The sequence below is a fragment of the Pogona vitticeps genome, chromosome ZW-PAR (genome assembly GCF_051106095.1).
Source record: "Pogona vitticeps strain Pit_001003342236 chromosome ZW-PAR, PviZW2.1, whole genome shotgun sequence".
Taxonomy (NCBI): domain Eukaryota; kingdom Metazoa; phylum Chordata; class Lepidosauria; order Squamata; family Agamidae; genus Pogona; species Pogona vitticeps.
Genome location: NC_135800.1, coordinates 7320145 through 7342659, shown reverse-complemented (window position 1 = coordinate 7342659; position 22515 = coordinate 7320145). Strand labels below are relative to the sequence as shown.

Here is a 22515-nt window from a genome sequence, read left to right as displayed (position 1 = left end):
ACTACAAATCAGCAAAGAGGCTTGTTAGACATTAAGCGACAAAATTGGTGAAACATGTCACAGGATGATCACGTGGTTTGGGGCTTGTGTTCAGTTTTCCCTTTTGGCTGCAAAGTATTTAGTTCAGCAATCAATACTGGTGAGTTCTTGGCAGTGGCCTCAGAGTGCCCATAGGTTGTCAGTTGAGAGGTGTAAACCAAATATGGCATAGGATGAGGGGAATGGTAATTTGGTAAGTCAAATAGTCATCTGGCAATTGGATTGGTGAATGAGGTCAAAAAGCCAGTGTAACCCCTGCTTAATACACTACAGAGTATGTAAGTACAGGTCTTAGTTGCTTCTGCTTTGTAAGCATAGCTCCGGAATATTTCCTGCCTGTGTTCATCTAGGAACGGCAAACCAGGATTGGTGGTGGAACCTGGCTTATGCTGAGCAAGCTGGTGGATACGCTAATGCTTGACATTCACCTTTAGGGTGGGAAGACAAGCAAACCAGAAATAGTTTACTCCTCATGCTTTCTGAAGCTGAGATTCTGTGTTTTTTTGTTTTTTCATCCTCCTGGGGCTGCAGCCAGGCTTTGTTGGTTTATGAACCTTGGCTCAACAGCAAACCGGAATGATTGTTTCTCATGAAATGCAGAGCAAACCAGACACGTAAAGCTGGTGACCCGGCTTTATGCACACGAGGATTCGGTCGCAAATAGGGCAGCATTCAGGAGGAAGATGGGTCAACGGCCATTTTGATTCTTCCCAGAGTTAAACCATCTACCTCTCATGTATTTATGCTTTATCTCTGAAGTGGCAATGTGCTTTTAAGTTCTTGCCACTATCATTCTTTGTTGTGGGAAGCATCTCCCCCCCCCCACTCCCAAATGTTGATTCAGTCCTGAAAACTTCAGAGGGTACGAAGAAAGAAAGAAAGAAAGAAAACACTCCGGTTACCTCTTGTCTTGAGAAAGACACGTTCATGAGCTCTTGTCCATGAAATGCAACTTTTGAGAGGGTTTCAAGATCCCTGTGCAACTGGTCCCTCTTAAACGGCCGCTCAGCCTTAATGTCTTCCAAAATCTCTTGGTGGGGTGGGGGGTGGGGCACAGAATCTTCTAGAAGTGCTCATTCAGCAAAACAAGAGGGCAAGGGGGTCTTCTTAGCTCCGCAAGCTTATTTTGTTTGCCATTCTGCTTCCTTGGACAGGGCCATGCTTTTATTTGGAAGTCCTTGTCCAAAGCAAAACGGTGCATGAGAGAGAGAGAGAGAGAGAGAGAGGATCCTGGTGGTCCCCTGAATACTTGCAACAGAGTCTTTCAAGGAGGGTAATTACTGGTTCTAATGAAGCGCCATTTGCATAAGAGGGCAGGCTGAAGGCAGAGTGGGGTGGATGGAGGCGGCTGAGCTGAGATGCATTCTTGGCTACCAGCTGTCTTGAAGTCGCCTGTGTTGGCTCTCATTGGGGCTCTTAAAATGGCTGGTGCTTTGGGGGCTTTAATTGAGAATCTGTTGGTGGCTTTGGCTTTTATGACAGGAACAAAAAGTAAAGGATAAGCTCATTTAAGTGCTGGTGCCCGCCCCCGCCCCCAAAGTTCATCTCCGTAGGTTCGTTTGCTGTTGTCAAATTATCTGCATTCTGCCTGAGCTAGGAAAAAAAGGATGGGTAGGTACAGGCTGGATGTGAAGTCACTGGAAAATTGAGTCCTCTTGTTTCTCTCTCCCCCCAAAAAACAAGTTCTTAAAGATTGGAAATGTTTTTGTCAGGCATAAACTTTTCAGGGGTTGCAGCAAACTTCCTCAGGTGTCAGGCCACCTCCCCGAACGCAGACCCACCTAGTCACACATGCCGCAGCAACAACAATTGGTGGGACCGAACCGTCCAGCTGGAGAGCCTCAAGGAGAGGCTGCAGATGGTCCTTGAATATCCTTCCTTCCTGTCTTTGGGAGGCCTGGACTGGGCTTGCAGGGGACAGGGGGGGCGTAACATGACATGATAGTTGTGGAGCCCTGGCGGAGCTCTGGACGGAGATAATATTTCTGCCATTAAAAGCAGAAACCGCTCTGGAGGGTGTTGTTCCCTTTGAGCCTTGAGCTAGTGTTAAAACTAGTGTAGAGGCCCATGGCACCTTAAGGAGCAACAGGCACGTGCTTGGACTATAGCCCAGCCGAGGAGGTATGGTATAGTCTGCAAAGGTGTATGCTAGGTGAACTTTGTTGATTCTTTAGGTTGATATGAAGCACCTTTCCTCTTTTTCTACCTGAAGCTCAGTTATTCTTATTTACTCATCTTGCTTATTAAAAGAATTCATCATCACCTGTTGACCAAGAGTAGGTGCTCTGGGTTAGGGTGGACAAAGCACACCTTTAGACCCGGAGGACAGGTTGCCCGTTCCAGAACTGAGCCCCCATGTTTTTCAAACAATAACCCACTCCAAGTCTTATCTCAGGCATTCTTAATTATTAGCAAGGAAACAGAGACAGCAAACAGCAGCAGCAACAAACCCACTTAATTTGGGGACAGTTGGAATACTACAGTATTGCAGGAAAATCCTCCATAGCAAAACTTCCACCGTAGAAAGAGCACACGGCGAACTGTATGGGGATCAGGAAACAGTTCCGTTTGCTTGGCGCCTGGATTAATTTTTCTTCCCTTCTCTTTCAATGCATTGCAACCTGCAAGCCTTCCCCCAGTCTTGCCTCTTCCTGCTGAACAACAAGGAGTCCAAAAACATGGTCAGGGGACAGTAACGATGATCTGAGGCGGGGGATGTGGGGAGAGACGTTTGCCCGAAGATGCCAACCAAGGTGGGAAATCTTGGGAAAGGATTCTGGGCGATGACCCTTCTCCTTGGGTGCTGCAAGTCCGAACAGGCCAGGGTCTTATCACTAGACTCATTCGCAATGTCATAAAAGGGGATTAGGACGTGACACAGAGGTATTTACTGCTGCAAGTCCGAGGCAGGCAGAGTAAAAGCAATGCCGAGAGAATTTTCCTGAGCTGGTTCCGTGGCCTCTTGTTTGGGGAGGGGGGTGGTGGAACCACGAGCCCCACCACGGGGGCTTCCTTCAGGTCTGTGATATGGGGGGCATCTGATACACAGCTAAGATTTCGGGGACGGGTTGTTCTGCTTTACATTGAATGGAGCAATGGCCTCTTGTCCCCCATAGGAGCAGGCAGGAGCGTCCCAGGTCGCAGCCCTTCTCAGAGGAGGCCTGCTCTGGCTCCCGGTTGACCTTCTGGGTAGCAGCAGCAGCAGCTGTTTTTTTATGGATCCGGGAGAGAAGGTTCGCAAGCTGGCTCAAGTAAATCCAGGACGTCCCTGCCTCGGAAAGCAGGAGCCAGCTGGTCAGCTTTGACCCTCACAGGGGCCTGTTGTGTCCAAGCTCCCGGACAAACGTGCGCTTGTTTCCAAGTAGTAATTCAACCCTATTCGCATCCTTGTGGGTCCCCGTCTCATATGGCCACCAAGGGGTCTCTTGGCCATCGGTCGGCTCTTTCCCCTTTGTGGTATCAAGTCAGCCCATTACTGGCCCATTGTTCCTTGTTCTTCTGGGGCTGTGAGTCCGGGGGGGGGGGGGAAGAGGTGTATGGTGTGTTTGAACAGAAGTTCTGGCTATCCTATGAGGGGCCGGGAGAGGAACAGTTGGCTAGGGGCTCTGATGATGGGGGTCAGCCCTCCCGGTTTCTGGCCAGGCGGAACTCGGACCACCTGTGAGGAATGGGGGGAAGGGAAGGTGAGAGCCCTCTCCTTGATCCCCAGGTGTGGGGTGGGTGGAATAAGGCTAACATTTGAGCAGGGGTAGATCATTCGGCCAGCAAGGGGCCCAATTTTCATTCTTGAGGCCTACATGAAAAGCCCCCCCCCCCTCTCAAAAAATGAAACCAAGAACTGGACAGCAATCCACTCTGCGTTTTGATTAAAGAACATGGTGGGGTTTTAAAACTGTGCATATTTAAAAGGCAACTTACAAGTCTTCGAGGTGTCCTTGTTGTTGTTGTTTTTGCTGGAAAAAGAACAGTGGGATGATGGGGGGGGGGTCGACAGCACTTTGTGCCCAGCCCCTGCTCCTCACTTGCAGGTGAAGGGAGGGTGGGTGTGAGCAGGAGCTTCTCTTGATGTGTGGAGGGAAGCACATAGGATCACATCTGCAGGAAGGCGCCCCCCCCCTCCTTGCTCCTCTTTATCCCTCTCTTTCCCAAACAAAGGGCAAAACCCCATGGCACCACGAGCCCATCCTAGGACACCCGTTCGCAACCCTTGGCGGGGTACAAAGCCGGGCTTTTGAGGGGGGGGCGCGATTTGTGTTTATCAGGAAGGGCCGAGCCAGAAAACGGTCTGCTGTTGCCAAACAGCCCACGTGCAGTTGTGCAGGGCTGTGGCTGGCCGCCTCGGCTTGCCTCTTCCCCCCACGGTGCTAGTCCCTGGGTTTTACAGCAGCAATTTCAAAAGCCTTGCCCTTCAGCAGACACGTAGGCCAGCCTCAGGCCTGGAGCCGGGCAGGTGGAAGAGGGGAAACCCTGCGAGAAGCACCCCCCAGGAAGCAGCGAATCCTTATCTTTCCCCCTAATCCATTCAGGCTTTTCAGGTTCAGGATCCTTCTCTCCAGCAGCCCTGGTGATGTGGGTGGGAGGCAGAGGCTTTAGCGAGGGATCCTGTCCCTCACTTTCTGTGCAGGGGTTTCTCCCCCGGCTCTTCATCAGCCAGTCCTTCTGAGCGTGCAAGCTTGACCTCCGGGTCACGTTTCAGCGGCGTGCTCGTAAAGATCTGACCGATAGCCCCGAGTGATGACTTAATCAGGCTTTCCACACTGCCTACGTGCTGGGACAAGCAGCTGGAGCATTTGGGAGCAGAGGCTTGCCAGCGAGCGAGCGGCCCGGACACCAGTTCCTTCACCAGCGAGGCAGCGCTGCTCAATAGATTGGGAATCATTCATCCTCTCTTTCTGAAGCGTGGCTTGCGTTTGCAAGAACAGGGCTCATCCAGAGGCTAGAAAGCGCACCGATAATATTTTTAAAAGGTTGAAAGACACCGGTGACAAAAGCAACAGTTGAATTTATTTTGGGAAGGTGTGACATCTTTTACTTTCCCCTAAAAACCAAGGGGGAATCTTCAAAGGGCAGTTTTGTAGGGCTTAAAAATCAAGCACAACCATGACATGGAGAGTAGGTAGTAGTCGGGTGGAATATCTCCCTCTCCAAAACCAGAACAGCCGTTCAGGAATATTCCTGCCAGAAGTTTTCAGCAGGGTGTGCTCGGAGATTTTTCAGGCAGTGCAGTTTTGTCTGCTGAAATCTGGCATTTGTCAAGTGTTTGTTTGGGGACCACGCAGTTGAAAGCAGGCTTCAGGATTTGAACTATGTTGATTCTTAATATTTTTCCTTCGAGGCCACAGCAGCGTGTGTGTCACACCCCTTCTGTTTGTTACACTTCTATCCTGTTTTTGCCTACAGCAAACGGAAGGTGGCAGTGTAACATGACTCTCACCCCCCTTTCCCCTTGATTTACACGAGAACCCTGCGAGGTAGGCCAGACTGAAGAAGTATAATGGGCTCCCGGTGATGTTCATAGCCAAGTGGGGACCCAAACCCAGCTCTCCCAGAGTTTGGATCGGCGTGGTGTCTTTGCATGGTGCTATTCAGAGTTTGCAGCAGGAATTGTTGGAATGGTGTCATAGCCCAGGGGGCGAGGCAGAAAGGCTGGCTCTTCTCCTTTCTCAACCCCTCCAGAAGATGCAATCTGAAAAGAGTTTCCTTGCACTTGATCATCATGCAAATGTGCCACAGTGGGGTGCGTCAGCGGTTCTTGTAACGGTTGAGCAATGTTGTTCTCCTGTAGCCATGTAGCCCTAATCGGGTTCAGTAGCAAAACCAGGCTGGAGCTTCAAAATCTGTGTCCTCTTCCACTCCCAGTTGTGGAGAAACCAGCTGATATCCACATCTAACATCACATCTCAGTAGAGCATTGAAGTACACAGAGAGCACCCACCCTCTGCCATTTTGGCTGAACACCATCGCCCAGTGGAATTACTGTCTGTGGCTGCCCAGTGTCCCTCCCAGCCCTATCGGAGGCTCCACCAGGCTCAGAAATGGTTGGGGTGGGGCTGGGGGCAGAGGGAGGGTCAAATCCTGAGCGGAGTCTGCAGGAGAAATACGTTTCTGGATCTAGAATGTTTCACTTGGGTGCCTGATGGTTAAGAAATAATGTCTCTAGGAGCTTTTTTGTTGCGAGCTACCGGAGGACTGATTTCAATTTTCCCAGCGAAAGGGAAGGAGGTAGCAGCAGTGCCTGCCCCCACCTCCGTGGAGAAGCGGGGAGGGGGGTGCTTTGCTGGAATGGGGGCGGGAATCTTGGTTCTGTTTGTCATTTGGAGAAAGCTGGCGAAGGGGTGGCAGGCAGAGGGCGGAAAAGGCCCTTGCTTGGTAAGAAGACAGCAGGAGACTCGCGGGTCATCGATTTCTTGGGTGCATGAAAATCACGTGTTCTTTGACACGGGGGGGGGGAAGTAGGCGAGAAAGGTTGCCTCCCTTCAAGGACTTAATGAAGTCGGTTTGTCTCTTCTTTCTCCAGGGTTCTGCCGAGAGTCTTCATCCGAAAATGAGCCACCTTCTGGTGAGTGTTGGGATGCCTCTCCCCTTTCTTCATCTTGGGACCCTTGGTTTTGAGTTTTAGTTGAGGACCCGGATTAGGAGACACGTAAACCGCTTTGCCATTCTTTCTCTCTCTCTCTCCTACACAGGGCTTCTCTTGGTCTGGACTCTTTAAAGGCAGAATGGTATTGTTTTGAATTTTTTTCAAGCCAGAAAGGTTTTAATGTCAAATAAAAGCTATGAGTGACCTCACCAAGATGGTCGCCCTTTTGAATGAGAGTTTGCCCGTCTTTATCAACTGTGTTGGCCTACAGTTCCCACCCTCCTCCTGCCTGGCAGGGGAGGAGGATGGAGATTCCAGTGGAAAGTATCTCAAGGGCTCCAAATGTAGCGGCGGCGGGTTCGTATCCCTCCGTTAGAAGTGGCATTCATCTTTTGGGCCCCTGCGGATAACAATTCTCATGACCGCCCTTCGTTTTGATGATGCTTACGTTCACCCTGTCGGTCGGATTGCATCCTCCTCCGGTTAATGGAGAGTCACATGTCCAAGCTCCGATTTGCTGGCCTTTTGGGAAGCGGGCCCCAACGGCCCGAGGCTGTGCTTTTCCATTTCCTTGGGGGTGAGAGCCAAGATATCTGCCCCTGCTGGAGCCCTTCAAAGTCAACTGTTCTGACACAGGTTCAGGCTAAGTTCATTTCTGTGGAGAAGGCCTTTCTACCCCCCACTTCCATTAGCATAAGCAGGGGAGAAGAGCAGGCAAGGGTCAGTAGAAGTTCAAACCAGGGGCAACCTTTTCCTCCCCTTGCCCCCTTCCCAAACTGCCCCGATCCTGCAGTGCTGGCCACAACTTTTCTTCCCCCTTTCCTTGCATGTTTACTATACAGCTGTAAAACTCAAAAGAGAATAAGAGGCCGGGCGTGACCCAAGGGGTGCTGGAGCAGGAGCACCAGGGAAGAATAGCTGACATTGTCCCTTAAAACAGGAGAAATAATTGATTTATGTTATGGTGCCCAATTAGGCTGTAAAGTAGGAAACGCTTTAAAGCTACCCTGTGGCTTTGCGGCAGCAGCCGGGAGGAGGCACCCCAATAAAGGGCCCTCAGCTCGGGGAGCTAAATTATTTATTCCTTTCATGCTACTCAGAGCCTTGTAAACAGTACATAATACAAGACAACAATCGGTGCCGTTCACTTCTCGGCCGGAGTAAAAGGCCAAAGGGCAAGAACCCGGGCTGGCAACAGCTGGTCTTCAGAGTCAAGCGGACTTTTGTTCTCCGTCCCTCCTTTTTACGGCAGGCCCAAATTGGTGGAGGCTCTTAAAACTCTTTGCCTGGCTCCATCTCTTCCCCGAAGGACTCGGGGCAGGAGTAGGAGACGGGCTGGGGCCGTCTCGTTCTGCGCGCGTGCATTTCAGCGGAGCTTGGGGCTCCGATGCCAAGGGAGGGAGGCCTTGGGATGAGCCAGAGGTGGGTGTCTTTTGAGGAGCTGCAAAGAGGGAGCCCCACGGGTATTTAAGGTTCTGCCCCTGCCGCAAGAGAGCGCACCCTTTTCATAAGTCAACTTACCTGTTTAGATAACGAGAAAAATGAAAGAGTCTAGTTCATTGTTGCATTTATTAATGTTTGTGGGGGTGTATGTGCCCCGTAGCTACACATGTGTACATAGAAATGAACATTCTGCAGGCTGGACGTGGCAAAACATTGGAGGAAGATGGGAGAAGAAGCAGGGAAGTTCAGAAGTCATCCTTGCTAGATACTCAAAGCATGGGAGCTGTATTTTAGTTTCAAAATGACAACTGCGTGCCCGCCCTGAAAGCCAGCTAGAGATGCAGTTGACCCCAGGGTACCTTGCCCGAAACTGCATCAGACGGTTGCTGTGCACTTTTGGCCCACCCCTATTAGGAGTGTCTAGCAGCCCTTGGAAGCTGCCTGGGTTTTAGAGGATAGGGATGTGTTGTTCTGAGCGATGGTTCCTGTGATTGCTTGGAGTGATCCACAGGAGGTCAGAAGAGAGGTTGGCTGTGTGACTAGCCCGTGGATGATATTGACAGAGGCAGGGAGAAGTGGATGGCTGGTGTTACATCTGAATTCAGGAGCCTGGTAGCTTGCTCCCAAACAAACCAGGATCTAACAACCAAACCAATAAATCCTGGCTTCTTACTGGCTTACTATCCTAGCTTGTTTGGTCATCCAGATCCAAGATATTATTTAATTATATACACTGTCTGATTTTAATTCAGATGGTGAATAACTTGCTCTCTCTCTCTCTCTCTCTCTCTCTCTCTCTCTCTCTCTCTACCCTGGAAAGAGTGTGTCAAATGGCTGTCTCAGCTTCGTTGGAAAGAACAGCTTCATGATCATTTTCTTCAGTAGGTCTCATGCTCTGTCTTGGTTCTCTTTCCAGTTGCAGACTTTGAGCCGATGAATTCCCCTTCTCCTGCGCTGTCCTTGAACACTGGCAGTAAGTACCAGCTTTCCCCCCCCCCTTCTCTTCTTCACCTGGGAAGAAACCTGCCTTTATGTGCTGTAGAAACGAAGCATTATCTTGAAAGGAAAGTTCATCAAGCAATACCTGTTTGATCAATTTGGTAGCTCAGCGATGATCTGAACCCAGGTCTTTGGACTCCTTGCCCGACGTTCTAACCACTCTGCTGCACCAATCCTGCATCTCCCTCTGTCCAGCCCCCCTGATGGCGTTCAGGGGTGGCGGCAGTAGCCATGGCTCCCCTTTTTGGGAAAGAGCCTTTAAATGTTGCTCCATCTGTGGCAGGTGGACCTAACTCCTCCATCTTGGAGGGCTTGTTAAGTTAATGCATAGATGATGGGCACCCACTAGGGGGCAGTTCTCCTTGTTGAAGGGAGGCGGTCCAAGACCCTCATGCTTGAAAGATAGGATGCTTGGTGTTTGCAGACTCTCATAAAATACATGCGAATCACCTTTCCAAACCTGGCACCCTCTGGATGTGGGGGGTCTCATCACCCCCTGCCATCATGCCTTAATGCAATGCTTCTCCAGCAGTAGGACCCACACCCCTGGTGGAACGTTGGAGCCGTCTAAGTGAGGGGTTCGTTGTGTCCCCCTTTGAACAAGTGAGCCTTGTGTTTTTACCTTGCTGGTGCTCTTGTTTTTCTGTAAAGCGATTGGTGGGTTGAGAGCCATTGGCTTAAGGTCTGTTGGGCACCCTGATGCCCTCTCTGTCTCCCCTCAAAACTCCTGCTCCTATTCCCTGATGGATCTGGGCCATAAGCGGCTGCTGTTTGATTTGACAGAGAGGCCTGGTTTGTTGGTGTTTTGATCCCTGCCTTTCCTCCAGCGAGTTTGGCTGTCGTTGCTGATCTCTCTCTCTCTTCTGAACAGCCCTGTGAGGTCGGTCAGGCTGAGAGAACGTGATTGCTCCCGGATCGCAAGGACTGGTTCCAAATAGGGATTTGGACACGAGTCTTTTCAGAGTCCTAGCTGCGACACTCGAGCCAGCCAGGACACTGCGGTGGCAGTTTTCTGCTGTTGGACAACTTGTCCTGTAAATCCACGGCGAAGCTCCTTGTCTTCGGAGTGTTGTTTGTAGGCAGCGGTTTGGGGTGGGGAGCAGAGAGGACGAAAGGCAGGGTTGCTGTCCTGCTTCCATGCCCTTCTTGGTGGGCTTCCTGGAACATCAGACTGGCCCTCGGTGGTCTGATCCTGCAGCTCTCTGATCAACCTTGCAGCTGGCGTTTTTTTGCGGCCCGGTTATCTTCTCTCAGATGAAAAGGCCTGTCGTTTGTGGATTATGGGTTGTGATTAGCCGAGATCTGCTCTCGGGTTTTTGTTGTTGTTGTTGTTGGGGCAGCATTAATCTGAGCTTGTGCAAGGACCCGCCGTGTTTAGAAAAGACCACCACCGGTTTGGCTGTAGGCAGATAAGACGGAGAGGCCCTTTGGCGTCTCAGCGGCGTTCCAACCCTTTTCTGGCATGTAGCAAAAATGAGGACAGGCACGTGCCCCCTTTTCACAGAACAACCGAACGAAGCCAACCTTGGCAAATGCTGGCTTCATTCACTCACGCTCCGGCCCTGAGTGTCCGTTCCTTTGGGGAAACTTGATGAAAGCATCTGGAGCACAATTTTCCTTAGAGGAGCAAACAGACACACAGACACACAGACACACACCCTAGAATCTTGGCAAGGCACCTCCCTGTCCTCCAATCATCATCATGAGGATGTTATTGGGTCTGCAGTTTGCATTCATTGGTCAGGGGGCTGTCTGAAGTCGAAACCCACCGACAGCAATGAATGTTGATTGCAGCCATTATCTGAGCAGGAGCAGGAGCCCGTCTTCCGTTTCTGTCTCCCGGCCATCTCCTCCTGTCCTACAGGGTGGTGGCCGTTGTTTTTAGGGACAGTAACAGCTGTTGGATGCTTAAGGGCAAGGGAATTGCTCCGTCTCTTGGCTTCTTCAGGAACCAGGCCTGTCAGCCGACCCTTTGCTTGGCTTTTGAGGATGCAATGCCCATCGTCCCAGATTTTCAGCAAGGCTAGTTGGGGCCTGTAGGGAGTTCCAGGGGAAAAAACATCCGGAAGGTGTCACATTAGAGAAAGCGCTGCCAGTGTCTGGAGACAACAGACTTGCGTGTTTACCAGTGGTCAAAGCATAGCCAGCAGGATCCTCTGTGTCTGTCTGCTAGATATCGGATGGGGAATAGGTTTTTCAGATAAATAAAAGGAGATGGCCTTAATGAGGTGGGGAGTTTGTTGATGTACACGTTGTCTTCTGATCTTCAGGGAGACTATTAAGACTGTATGTTTAAAACATGAGCGAACAGTGGCTGGGCTACCTGATCCACCATCCCCATTTTCTACCCGTCTGAGGGTCTTGGCCACCTCTATGAAATTTATTGCAAAGGTGGCAAAGTAGCAGTTCTCACACAATTATAGAATTGCGCAGTTTGGGTGAGACAAAACAAGGGTTCCCGACAAAAATCCCAACAAAACAGGGGTCCATGGCCAGAGCACCCTTGACAGACGATTGTTCAACTTCAGTTTAAAAAAAATGGAGAAAATGAGAGCTTTCACCGTGGAACAGTTCTTAGCATGATCTTCCCCCCCCCCCCCATGTTATTTTTTCAGAATCTTCTTCCTTGTAATTTGAAGCCATTGGTTCGGTTCACTTTTGACCCTCTGAAGCAGCAGAGAGCAATCCTACAGAAGAGGATGGGAATTGAACCAATGGGTTTAAGTTGCTAGCACACCAAAAAAAATATATATCACAAGACTTATTTTAAAATGAGGTTCAGGCTCCCAATTTGCATGAGTGTAGCAAGGGTCAGAATTCCAATTGTAAACAAGGTGCCCAAAGAGTGTATATCTTGTTTAAGAAAAGCCTTGTCTCCCCCCCCCCCCCCCAATCTCTGGCAAGTTCAGTGGCAGTACCGGAAATGTCTATTTTTTTTTTTTAGTTGAATGCCAGCATGGCCCTGCTCTGCTCCACCTCGGAGGCTGTCCATACCTAACTTTAAAAGTGCTGACGTTTAGTGAAAGTTGGTTCTTGAATGTTATATGCAGTAGATTGTAGGAAAACCCCTCCGACGGGTTGAACGTGTGAAGTACGGCGTCTGAATCTGTGTTCCACGGACGTCTGCGATGAGCCTCAAGGTACAGTCAACGGTCGATGGTTTGCTCTCCATTTCAAACTCACCGACAGCGTTGAATGTTCACTGAAGCTCTCCTCTGGGTTGGTGTGGTCTTTTATGCCGCTCCTTATCTGTGTCCCCTGCAGCCCAGCCGCCAAAGATGACATTCCTTCAGCCTCTGGGCCCCCCATAAATACCACAAACGCCCAACTGCATATGTGTAAATAGAACCAACTTTAACCTTGCTGCTTTGAGAAGTACATTCTTTCCTTCCAGGAAGGCATTATTGTCCCAGCTTTTGGACAACTCCCTGTCATCTTGCATACTTGACTTTGGCAAGGGCTTCCTCGTAAGGATGCAGAGAATGCTTTCTGTGAATTGCTAGTGCTCACCGATTTAGGCTGCTTTGATTAGGAACTTCCAGGCCTCGGGAGATTCAAGACAAAGAGCTCATTTTCTCATCTGCTAAGATCCCTTCAGTTTTGTGCAGAATGTGTGCATGCGGCAGTCTGCACAAAAGTTAACCTCCTTCTTTCCCCTGAGAAGCAAGGTGCTGACTGTTTGTTTAAGAGGATGCAAACAACCCACTGGATGCTTCTGTGTGCAAAAAGGTAGCGGTGATTGTAGTCTTCCACGGTTTGTACAAATGCTGGAAGTTTTGCAATTTGCACCTAAAAAAAATTCTCATTGATGGCAAGAGCCCTTTGTCGGTAGCACCAGGAAGACGTTTCACCCTCTTGAGGTGAGGAGAAATGTTTTGCAGACTCTTACCATGCAGGATAACGTAGGTGAGGATTGGTGCTTTGGCGTTATAGAGGAGCAGCGCATGGCTCATACATGTCTCCACCGCCAGCTTAGTTGACTCTCAGGTCCAAGAGGAGCTACTCTGCTACCTACCACTGGATCATGGGCTGGTGGCTCTTTTTCAGTGGTGGCTCTTTTTCACTGTGCCTCAGGTTAGGCTAGAAAGGGACAAAGCAAGATTAGAGGTGAGAAGAACACATACACCATAGGATCTTAGAGGCCAGTGCCTGTTCTGTTTTCGTACCCCCCCCCCCACAACCTGACAGTTGCTACCCAACAGGAAGCCTCCCAGCTGCTGTAGCTGAACAGGGTGAGAGGCAACAAATAGTACCCGCACTATGGAGAGACACCTCTCTAGATGCTTTGGAGTGATCTTTGTGGTGGAGGGTGCTTTAATAGTAAACATCCCTCCATTTGTAAGGCATGTTCCTTCCGCCTTTTGCAAGGAGCTGCTGCTGGGTAGGAAAACACCATGCTCAGCCCATATAGAGCATCTTATGGGCAGCCCTTGGCATCCATGAATAAGGCTGGAAGCATTCCTTGTCTGAAGTCCCAAAGATGTGCTTTTTGGTCCCTGTTGACCATCATAAAGTGTCTGGGTTGAAGGCCGAAACAGTTTCTTAGGTTTGGCTTTTTCAAAACAGATGGAGGCCGTTGTTAAAGAAAAGCAAGTGACCTGGTGGGGACAAGGAGGAGAGAAGGGCAGGCTGATGGGCTCACCTTTATTCTATCTTTTTTTCCTCTCCTTTTCTCTTTTCCCCTCCCACCTGCCTCCCTAATTTTTCCTGCTTATCAGACCTCTAATTCCAGCCCCCCTTTAAAGCTGCTGCAGTAAAATCAGTTCTTTTCAGTAAACTCTGTACTTAACTGATGAATCTTAACCGTTCAACACTAAGAATTTGGTGGGAAGGGGCTTTGGAGTGATTTTGCCATTGTTTGGCAGCAGTAAGACTTTTTATTTGCAAAGGAACGGGCCGGCACCAAACCTGGAAGCATGTGGTGCCCAGGGGGTTGTACTACACCTCCCATCTGCCCCCGCCAGGATCCTGGGAGTTCCAGTCTTCTAACCTGTGAACAGCCACCCGTTTCCTGCTTGTAAAAGAATCTATTTCTCCATTTTCAAGAAATGATTACTTTAAAATTCATTTGTCAGAGAAATTAAGGTGCACTGCACTCTTTCAGCAAATGGATGAGGTCGGCGTGGTGTTTGCGTTAATTACAGAAGAAGGCTGCTAATCACTTCTGCCACTTCCGGCTCAAAACGATTTAGGCCTTGCAGGATAGGTGAGAGCTCCCACTTCTCCATTTCATGCCTCTCCTCTCTGCCCGCCACTTATAAGAATAAAGGAAAAAAAACTTACTTGTGAGAGGTACCCCAGAGATGCTTGCTTCAAGAAGTCAACTTACCTGCACATCAAACGTCTGACGTAGTTTTGGTCACAACCTCCCCAAAGCGGAAGTGGAGGCAGAATTTTGAGATAATTCTTAACATCCTGCGCAGGCACCTTATAATCCAAATCCCAGAATTTTCCTCAGAAAAGAGGAACAGACGCCGCCTCTGCCATAAATGCGTGTCCTGGAAATCCTGTCACCTTTTTCAAGGAGCGGAGGAGTAAAGTGGGGCCAAAGGTTTCTCCTTGACGAGCAAAGCTCCTTACTGCCAAGTCCCAGTGAATCTGCTTTCTCTGTCCACTGAAATGGTACCGAGACCATTGAGCTGAGCCTCTCCTTCAGGATGTCCAGACGCTCCCAAAGTTCTGCTCTGTCTGCACGGTTGCTACCTCTGGCCAGAGAGCTACCTGTCCGAGACTCAAAAAGCTATTCACAACAAGCTGCTCATCAAAAAGCTTTATCTTTCCAAGAGGCTTTCAAGAATGAAAATAGGAAAAAAAATTGCTGATGATATACGTCAAGGTAGGAGTCCAAAGGTCACACAAACAAATAAAATCTGCAGGGCGTACATGGTCTGAGTGCCAAAGATTTAAATGTTTTTGCTTGAAGACCCTTCTCAACCCTTTAAGGTCTCTGCTTTCTTCAGCTCCCCCCGCCCCCCAGCAACCAGGGAGACCTCACCCCGGTGAGGCTGTGTAAGGGCAAGTTCTTCAACAGGAACGTCACCAAAACGGTCGTCTTCGTGCTCAAACTGGAGAGACAGGAAGACACTCCTGATTTCTTGAAGGAAGGAGTCTTCACACTGCCTTTGGAAGACAGAACGAGTATTTGCAGGTAGGTTTCATGCCAACGCTGTACAGAAGACAGTGTTCAGAGTTTGATGGAACAGGAAAAAAAAAAACAGGACAGAAGGATGCCTTTGGTGTTTCTCAGTCTGTGGTGAGAAAAACAGTTGTGAATCGTTATCACAAACAGTGGGCTTGACCTATTCCGTTTGCATCTTCCTTTTCCTCTGAATGAGCTCAAGGTGACATATATGGCTCTCTCCCCGCACCCGTTATCTCGCAGCCCTCCTCAGAGATGAGCGATGGATCCAAGATCACCCAGCAATCATCATGGCTCTGTGGGGACAAGGACCCAGATCCGAGTTCAGTCCTCTGATGTCTCTACCGCACCTTTGGGCTGGTTAGGTGATGCTCGAATGACATTTTGGATGAAAGGGCACCCGATTTCTCCGTCATTGCCCCCAAAAGGGTGCTGCTGAGGGAAGGACGGAGGCACCAGCACCACCGTTTGATGTTTCCCAGCCAAACCGGTGGAACGGATTCAGTGTAAATCTAGGTCAGCATGTCAGATGACCTCTGCGTGGTCCAGGCGTTTGATGGGGCTGTCTAATCTGCTTGGGGAGATCCACCCAGACATCATTCCTAATTGACCTTGATATTCACTGAACAGAAAGGGGAAGCTGGGCCGGCACAACGGGCTTCTTTGCTAGAACCGACAGGAGCGGTGATACGAGGAGTCTTTGTGTTATTCTTATTTATATTTAAACCTTGAATTCTCTGGGAGGAGTTCTCCTTAACTACCTAGCCTGGCCAGTGCGTTCTGGAATTCCAATGTCTCTTCCCCACAGCGTCTTAAAAGAAAGCAATGAAGAAAAGCAGGCTTCCAGTTCTGCAAAAGTAATTCCTGAGCTATTTGTTACAAGAAGAGGAGAGCCCTGGCCTGCTGTGAATTATACAGATTTCCGTCTCCTCTCTGCAGCCATCCCAAGCATAGCTCGCATCGGTCGCATGCAGAATTGGGGTGAACAAAATCTAAGCACCAACGCCATGTATTTCCGCAACTTGATGATCACATAATGTGGGCCTCCTCAAGAGGCATAGGGGTGAGTGGCCTGCAGTAGGTGGATGGGCGCGAATGCACGACGCTACTCCAAACAAACTTTTAGCTCTTTTCCCCGGCAGCCTTTCCCAACCCCCTCACCCCCACCCCAAAACAGCAGAGTGTTACAGAATTTTTGGGGGGCTGCTTGGTTGGAGAGTGGCCCCAGAGGAAATAAGAATGAGGAACACCAATGAGCATCCTTTGACACGCACCCCTCAATCAGCATCGGTTTGGTGTGCCATTTGGGAAGAGGGTGGCCACGGCCTGGATGCTGCCTGGGGGGGGGGACTCCTTTCTTTCTCTGTCTGGGCTGTTGGGGCTTTGCCTGCCATTTTCTGAGTTGGCATGGTATGGTCAACCAGGGCCATCTCCTGGCTGCTGTCCTCCTGTTTGTTTTCTCTAGTTACGTGTGTGCCGTTTTACAGAGTGGGGGACGCAGCTCCGTTGGGCTTGCCTGCTGCACTCAAGAAGCACCCCCCGCATTCCGTTATTGGGAGAGACAGCCATGTACAAGTGATGGTGCTGCCCGCCTGCAGCCACCCCCCACGCCAAAATTTTGTCTCTTTCCTCCCAGCTGACCAACAACTGTCAGCCCCAGGAGCTCTGCCGGGAATCAAAAAGTTGTCCCTTCCCTCAAACCTTGCTTGGCCTCATCCAGTTTGAGTAGAACAATAACCGCCCATCCCTTAATTTTTTTCAGGGGGAAAGGGGTGCAGAATCTCATTTGGTGCAAGGAACACGAGTCTGGTTTTGGCTCACTGATTCTCCATCCTCCTCCTATATCATTACAGCCACTTTATGAGGTCAGCTAGGGCGACTGTGGCAGGACCAAGGTCACTCTGAGTAGGGGTGGGATTTGAACCCCAGCCTGCATCGCCTGCGTCCAACCTTTACGTCCGTTCCCACACAAGCCATAGCAAGACTCACTGCTCTGGATACCCTTTGCCACCCTAACCAGAAGCTCAGGTGCCATGAGTGGCACTCAGGTGGGGCAGAGGGAGGGTCCCGTACCCCCTGCCAAGGGTTTTAACTCCGTAGCCGTTTCAAAGCAAAAGGACGACAAGGGCATGCGTTGTATGATGATTGCAGTGAGTAAGAGTGACTGCTAGCTCCTGTAGCCATCAAGGGATGAATCAATTCTGAATCTCAGTTTCCTAAATTAGATTTTTTTTTTTGAACCAGTCAGCATTTTAAATTCAAGTGAAATTAATCTACCAAATATATTTTCTAACCCCAGTCCGGGGAGGCTGGTCCTATCTTGGCATTTGTTAGATTTCCTTGCCTTGGAGGGTGCCTTGGTTTTGCTTGTGTGTGTATGTGTGTGTGTGTTTGTGTGTGTCTAAAATTAGTTATCTTAAAATATTCTGCCAAGAGGTGTTGGCTGGGTTATTTGTTTGTTTATTTATCTCAGGGGTATGATAGATGTAAACAAGCATGCTGTGTAAATAGTACAGCAAAACCTAACTGCTTTCATAGAGTTGCAGTTATTAATATATGGACAGGAAACATGTTATGTATTTATCTGTTTACTCAGATCCATTTTCAGATCGTAAATGTGCTTGGAAGCCTCCGTCTGTCTCCCACAAGAGACCAAGGCTGTCTGTCTAGCAATATCTAGAAGGGCCTCGCTTGCCCACTCCTGCCCTAAAGAGTCAGTATTCTGCTTTTTTAAACCTCTTGGGAGGAAGGTGGGGAGGCTGGAGTGCAGCGGATGTGGGGGGGGGGGGCTTGATCCAAAGCACAGCATCTTCCACTGTATCTTGTTTCTTGCTTAATGCATAAGACGCTTGTCAGGGTTGAAATGGAAGCTTTTAGGCAAACCATGAAATAAAGAGGTGGGGCCTGGAGCAAGAAAATGCAAAATCAAAGACCGGTGTCGTTGCCGCTGAAGCAGCGGATGCAAAATAAAGCTGGACCTAACTCTATATTACGCTGTGATGTTGTGGGGGGGGAATCAACCCTGAGTTTTTCCACCTTAAAGGGTGGTTGTGTGGTTCATTGAGGATAACCAGCTCAAACTCCTTGGAAGCAAGACAGGATAAAGGGTGGAGATGAAGCCAGGTACACCCCTTGGGGCAGTTTTTAAAGCCCCTGGATGCCCGTTCCCCTATTTAAAAATAATAAGAATAACACTGCAGCAAACTAATCATTTTCTGCTCTTCAGGGCCTTTCGGAGTCGGTGGTTCAAAAACCCATAAACACGCAACTAGGACTTCAAAGAACATTTAGTATTGCCGTTGCATGCTTTTTCCTTTCGGGAAATGTGGTAGTAGGCTCTGCATTTTTTTTCTCCAACACATCTGGAGACCATACACCCTTTGCTGCTTTGGGTTTGGGAGCACCAGCCGCTGTGGCAGGAATTAGACCAGTTTACTCACTTTCCGTGGGAAGCTCCTCCTGAGTCTTTTAAGCAATCCTGATGCTTGTGCGCAGGAGATGCAAAAAGGTCTCTCTTAGCAGGGCTAGCTGCACGGCGACCTGCTATTCACCTGGCGCAGGAAGACATACAATAAAAGGGGCAGGAAAGCTGGAATAAGTGGCTTCCAACTTCATGGCCACCTTTTGAGTCGCTCTCGGATCTTATGAGTGCTGGTGGGTGATCCTCCCTTTCACGCTGACAGTTCCTGCCCAAATGCCATTCTTCAAACAGTTTCTTAAAAGTCTGTGTAAGCATTTGTATCCTTTTTCATGCATGGAATTTTTTTGGGGGGGGTACACTTGGTTCTGCACAAACCCACATGATTTCCCTGCGTGCGCTTTCCCTATTGGTCATTATTTTTTTTCTGTTGACTTTTGATCGGAGAGCTGCGTCGCAGAATCCAGAAAGCTACGAAACGTGGAAAGCAGTTGTCTTCCAGTTCATGTATTAATTCGAGGAATGGGAATTTAGTTTGGTGAAAAGCCGATCAACATCGCCCTATATTTCTACAGTACTCTTACTTTTCCTGAGCACCGTATCCTTTCCCATGTTTCCTGCAGCGCTTCCTGTGTATTCTGCTTTTAAGAAGCACGCCATGAATTCAAACGTTCCTTTGCAACCACTATTGGGCTTTGTGACGCCAGAGATTTTCTCCTCTTCGCTTCCTGTAGCAGCAGAGATGTGAGCTCCTGATGGTGTTTTTCTGGAGGGTGCAGGGCAGTGGAAAAAGAGCGGGGAAAACTAGCGTCTCAAGACTGTGAATGTCGTAGCATCACTCTTTGTGCGTGTGTGTGTGTGTTTGGTTCTGATGTGAAAATGGATTTGTGGGAACTCTTCATCCTTTGAACAATCATTTCAGTTTTCATCTTTATACGACTGGTGTGTATCGAGAGAAGTTGATGGCGTATTTCCCTCTTGTGATGCTGGAGCAGTGCGCTTTCTGAATTGCAAAAAAGTGGCAGTCCTTCGAATGGACCTTTGATTGACCCATACGTGGTCGTTCCCAACTGTTCTCAGCAGCTCCTCTCTTCTATCTCCCAATCACCTGAAGTCCCAGCGACGAAGCAACCACGAAAGCTCCTCTTTTCCCAGGAGGACGTGTCTGTGTTCTCCTTACTCGATCGATCATTTAGGGTTGGCTGGTGAGGAAGGGCGACAAAGGGCTAAGAGCACCTCCTTCCTTGCGTGCCCAGAGTTACCACTAGCATGCCGAAAGGTCGCAAGCAGATCATCTGCGGCTGGCAGGGTCGCCCAGAGATGGCACATCCCACTTGCAGGAGGGTTGAGCGAGGGGTAATCGGGAAACCCTGTGCGAACAAGTGCTCTACAGGAGGAAGTGAGGCGTTTAATGCTTTGAAGGGACAGGGTTGTGGACAGAGCCTTGGACCTAGGACTCAGAAGTCCAGGGTTCAAATCCTCACTCAGCTGGGGATACTCACTGGGAGGTAAGACCACTCTTGATGCCCCTCACATGTCTTGGGAACCTTACTAGGGGTTGCCCTAAGTTGAAGTTGACTTGATGGCCCATAATCCAGCCCTCTATAAAATAACCGGCGCACTTCCTGTATTGAGGGCTGCTCTTTCCCTTATGGCTGTATAAGTGGACATCACTCCTCCTCCTGCTCACCGTGGTCCGCTTGAGCAGAGGAGACCTGCCTTCGGTGTGTCTCAGAATTCTTAATTTCCTATTTGCTAACTCTTTCCCCAGGGCACTCATAGCATGTCATCCTGCGTATCATCTCTGTCCGTCCTGAAACAGATTTGGGGGAGAAGGGGGAAAGGAGAAGAACTGGAAGGAGGATCGTTCTGTCCTCATCTCTGAGGACTGAGAGCCTGACCTGGTTTTGATTTTTTGGGGTGGGGAGGACATGCTAGGTGTCCAAAGCCTGAGGGCAGCCTGTGCTGCTTTGGCATAATATTGGGTGGGTGGGTAAGATTGTCAGTTTTAGTCAAAAAGGGGGGGCAATGAAAAACTCACATGTGTCCATGCTAAGGACAGGAAGTTTATTCTGCTATTTCTGTGGTAGAATTTGGGTGAGTGGAGGATGAAGCAGTAACGGTGCACCCATTTCTGGAGGGATCCCCTTCCCATTTTGGCAAATCAGCGGTTCCCAGGGAGCTGAATGAGACGCCTAAAAGTGCTATTTATGCCGGCTGTGCCCTCAGAGAGATTGCTTCCTGTCTCCTGACATTGGGAGAAGCAGACTGTCCATCAGGGGACGGCTGAGACCCGACCTCTCCAGTCCTCCAACCCTCCCTGGGCGCAGAGGAAGCTGCTTCCCACATTCCACCGTTTTTGAAAGAAGCAGGCATGACAAATATGTTCCCCAGCAAATGGTGTGTCTGTGGGGTTTTTTTTTTTTAAACCTTGCTGGTTTAAAATAAGACACAAGCATGTGTTGAGGTCTGTCTCCCGTTAATGATGGTGGCCGCTCAAGGAGCATTCATTCTGCAACCTGCACGCAGAACAACCTGACCCCCCCCCGCCAGACAGCATGGGGCCTAGCTTAGGAGGGCAAGCTCCTTCCTGGGGGGGGTTGCACTTGGGTCTTTCAAAAACGACACCCCCCCTTGCCCCACACAAGCAACCCACCCTGGATGCAGAGGGGGGGTTCCTTACCCCCTCTCTTCAAATCTTCTGCAGGAAGGCTGGCGTGTTAGCTTCCCTGCCTATATTCCAGGTGGAGAGAGAGAGAAAAAAAAACCCTCCTATGCTCCTTTCTGTCTTAAAACTCAGACAGCTTTGTCAGCGGCAATGTGGTGGATTACAAGAGTTAGACAAAAGCAGGCGGGCCTGGAAGCCGGGGCGGTTGGTTGGGGGGGCGGGGGGGGGGGAGACGACGAAAGAGCGAGAGGCGGCAGCAGCATGGGGCACTTCCTACCGGTCAATATTTCTAGCCCACGGACCCCGTGCATCCCCTTCGCTGCCTCCTCTCCCTCCCGGCTGCTCCATTTTCCCACCCCACCCCAAATGATATATATATATATATTCATATATTCAGTGCGCTGGGAGACCATCTTCCGAGTAGCGCATTCCTTCAGACTGCACAAAATCAGCACAACCCAAAAAAAGGGGGGGGGGAATGGCTGGCTTCAGGGAATGCCAGTTAGACGCAGAGGCCCCCTCGTCCACCCTTTCTCTCCCCTCTCCCCCGCCACCCCCTCCCCGCGCAGCAGCTGGCTGACCTGTCTCGTCCACGGCCTCCCGAGCGACCCGGGCTGTCTGGTTTGGGCTCCTGCCTTTGTCCACGTCTGGCTGAGTGCGTCCACCTCTCTCTCTCTCTCTATTTGCTTCCACTTGCCCTTCAGGCTACGCCAGCGTTCGGTTACTTCAGAAGAAAAAAACACACACAAAAAACCCCGAGGTTTCTTGCAGAATTTTCTTCTTTTAAAAAAAAAACTTCAAACCACATAGACTTCCTTAAAATGTTTTATTTTTTTTTTCCTTCCAATTTCTTTTCTGGAAAAAGTAGAAAAACCCCCTTTGCTGCCGATCTCGGAAAGATTAAAAAGGTGTCCTTTGAGGGTGTGTGTGAGTGACACTCTCTGTCTTTTTCTCTTTTTTTTTAATGTTTGGAAAAAAAAATCATCCTGTCTTCCCTTGCGTTGGTGACTCCTTCCAGCTGTGTTATATTATGAGATGGATATGAAAAGCTTCTGTTGTGAGAACAAAGGAGCACGTGCAGAAAACAGTCCAGAAGAGGAATCCGCTGGCGGGTTTTCGGGAGCGCAGAGCCATGCCTGGCATCCGATGGCTCTCTCGCGTCGGTTCGGTCGCCGGCGAAAACTCAGGAGAGGATTAAAATCTTACCTAGGAACAGAAAATGGAGGCGT

General features: G+C 49.6%; 1 protein-coding gene and 1 long non-coding RNA gene across 4 annotated transcripts in view; one reads left to right on the top strand and one right to left on the bottom strand.

Moving 5' to 3' along the window:
• Positions 1-22515, top strand: part of NR6A1 (nuclear receptor subfamily 6 group A member 1) — a 74451-nt gene that overhangs the window by 10217 nt on the left and 41719 nt on the right. For all 3 annotated transcript variants that reach the window (XM_072985214.2, XM_078382677.1, XM_072985212.2), the window contains 2 exons: positions 6557-6598; positions 8979-9035. In XM_072985214.2, the coding sequence (XP_072841315.2) occupies positions 8996-9035 (40 nt within the window). In that variant the 5' untranslated portion in view covers positions 6557-6598; positions 8979-8995. The remainder of the gene's footprint in view (positions 1-6556; positions 6599-8978; positions 9036-22515) is intronic.
• On the bottom strand, positions 8170-21655 carry LOC140702961 (uncharacterized). Its single transcript, XR_012082233.2, has 2 exons — positions 14391-21655; positions 8170-13141 (listed from the first exon to the last, which is right to left on the bottom strand). It is a non-coding gene; the product is annotated as an uncharacterized LOC140702961 (long non-coding RNA).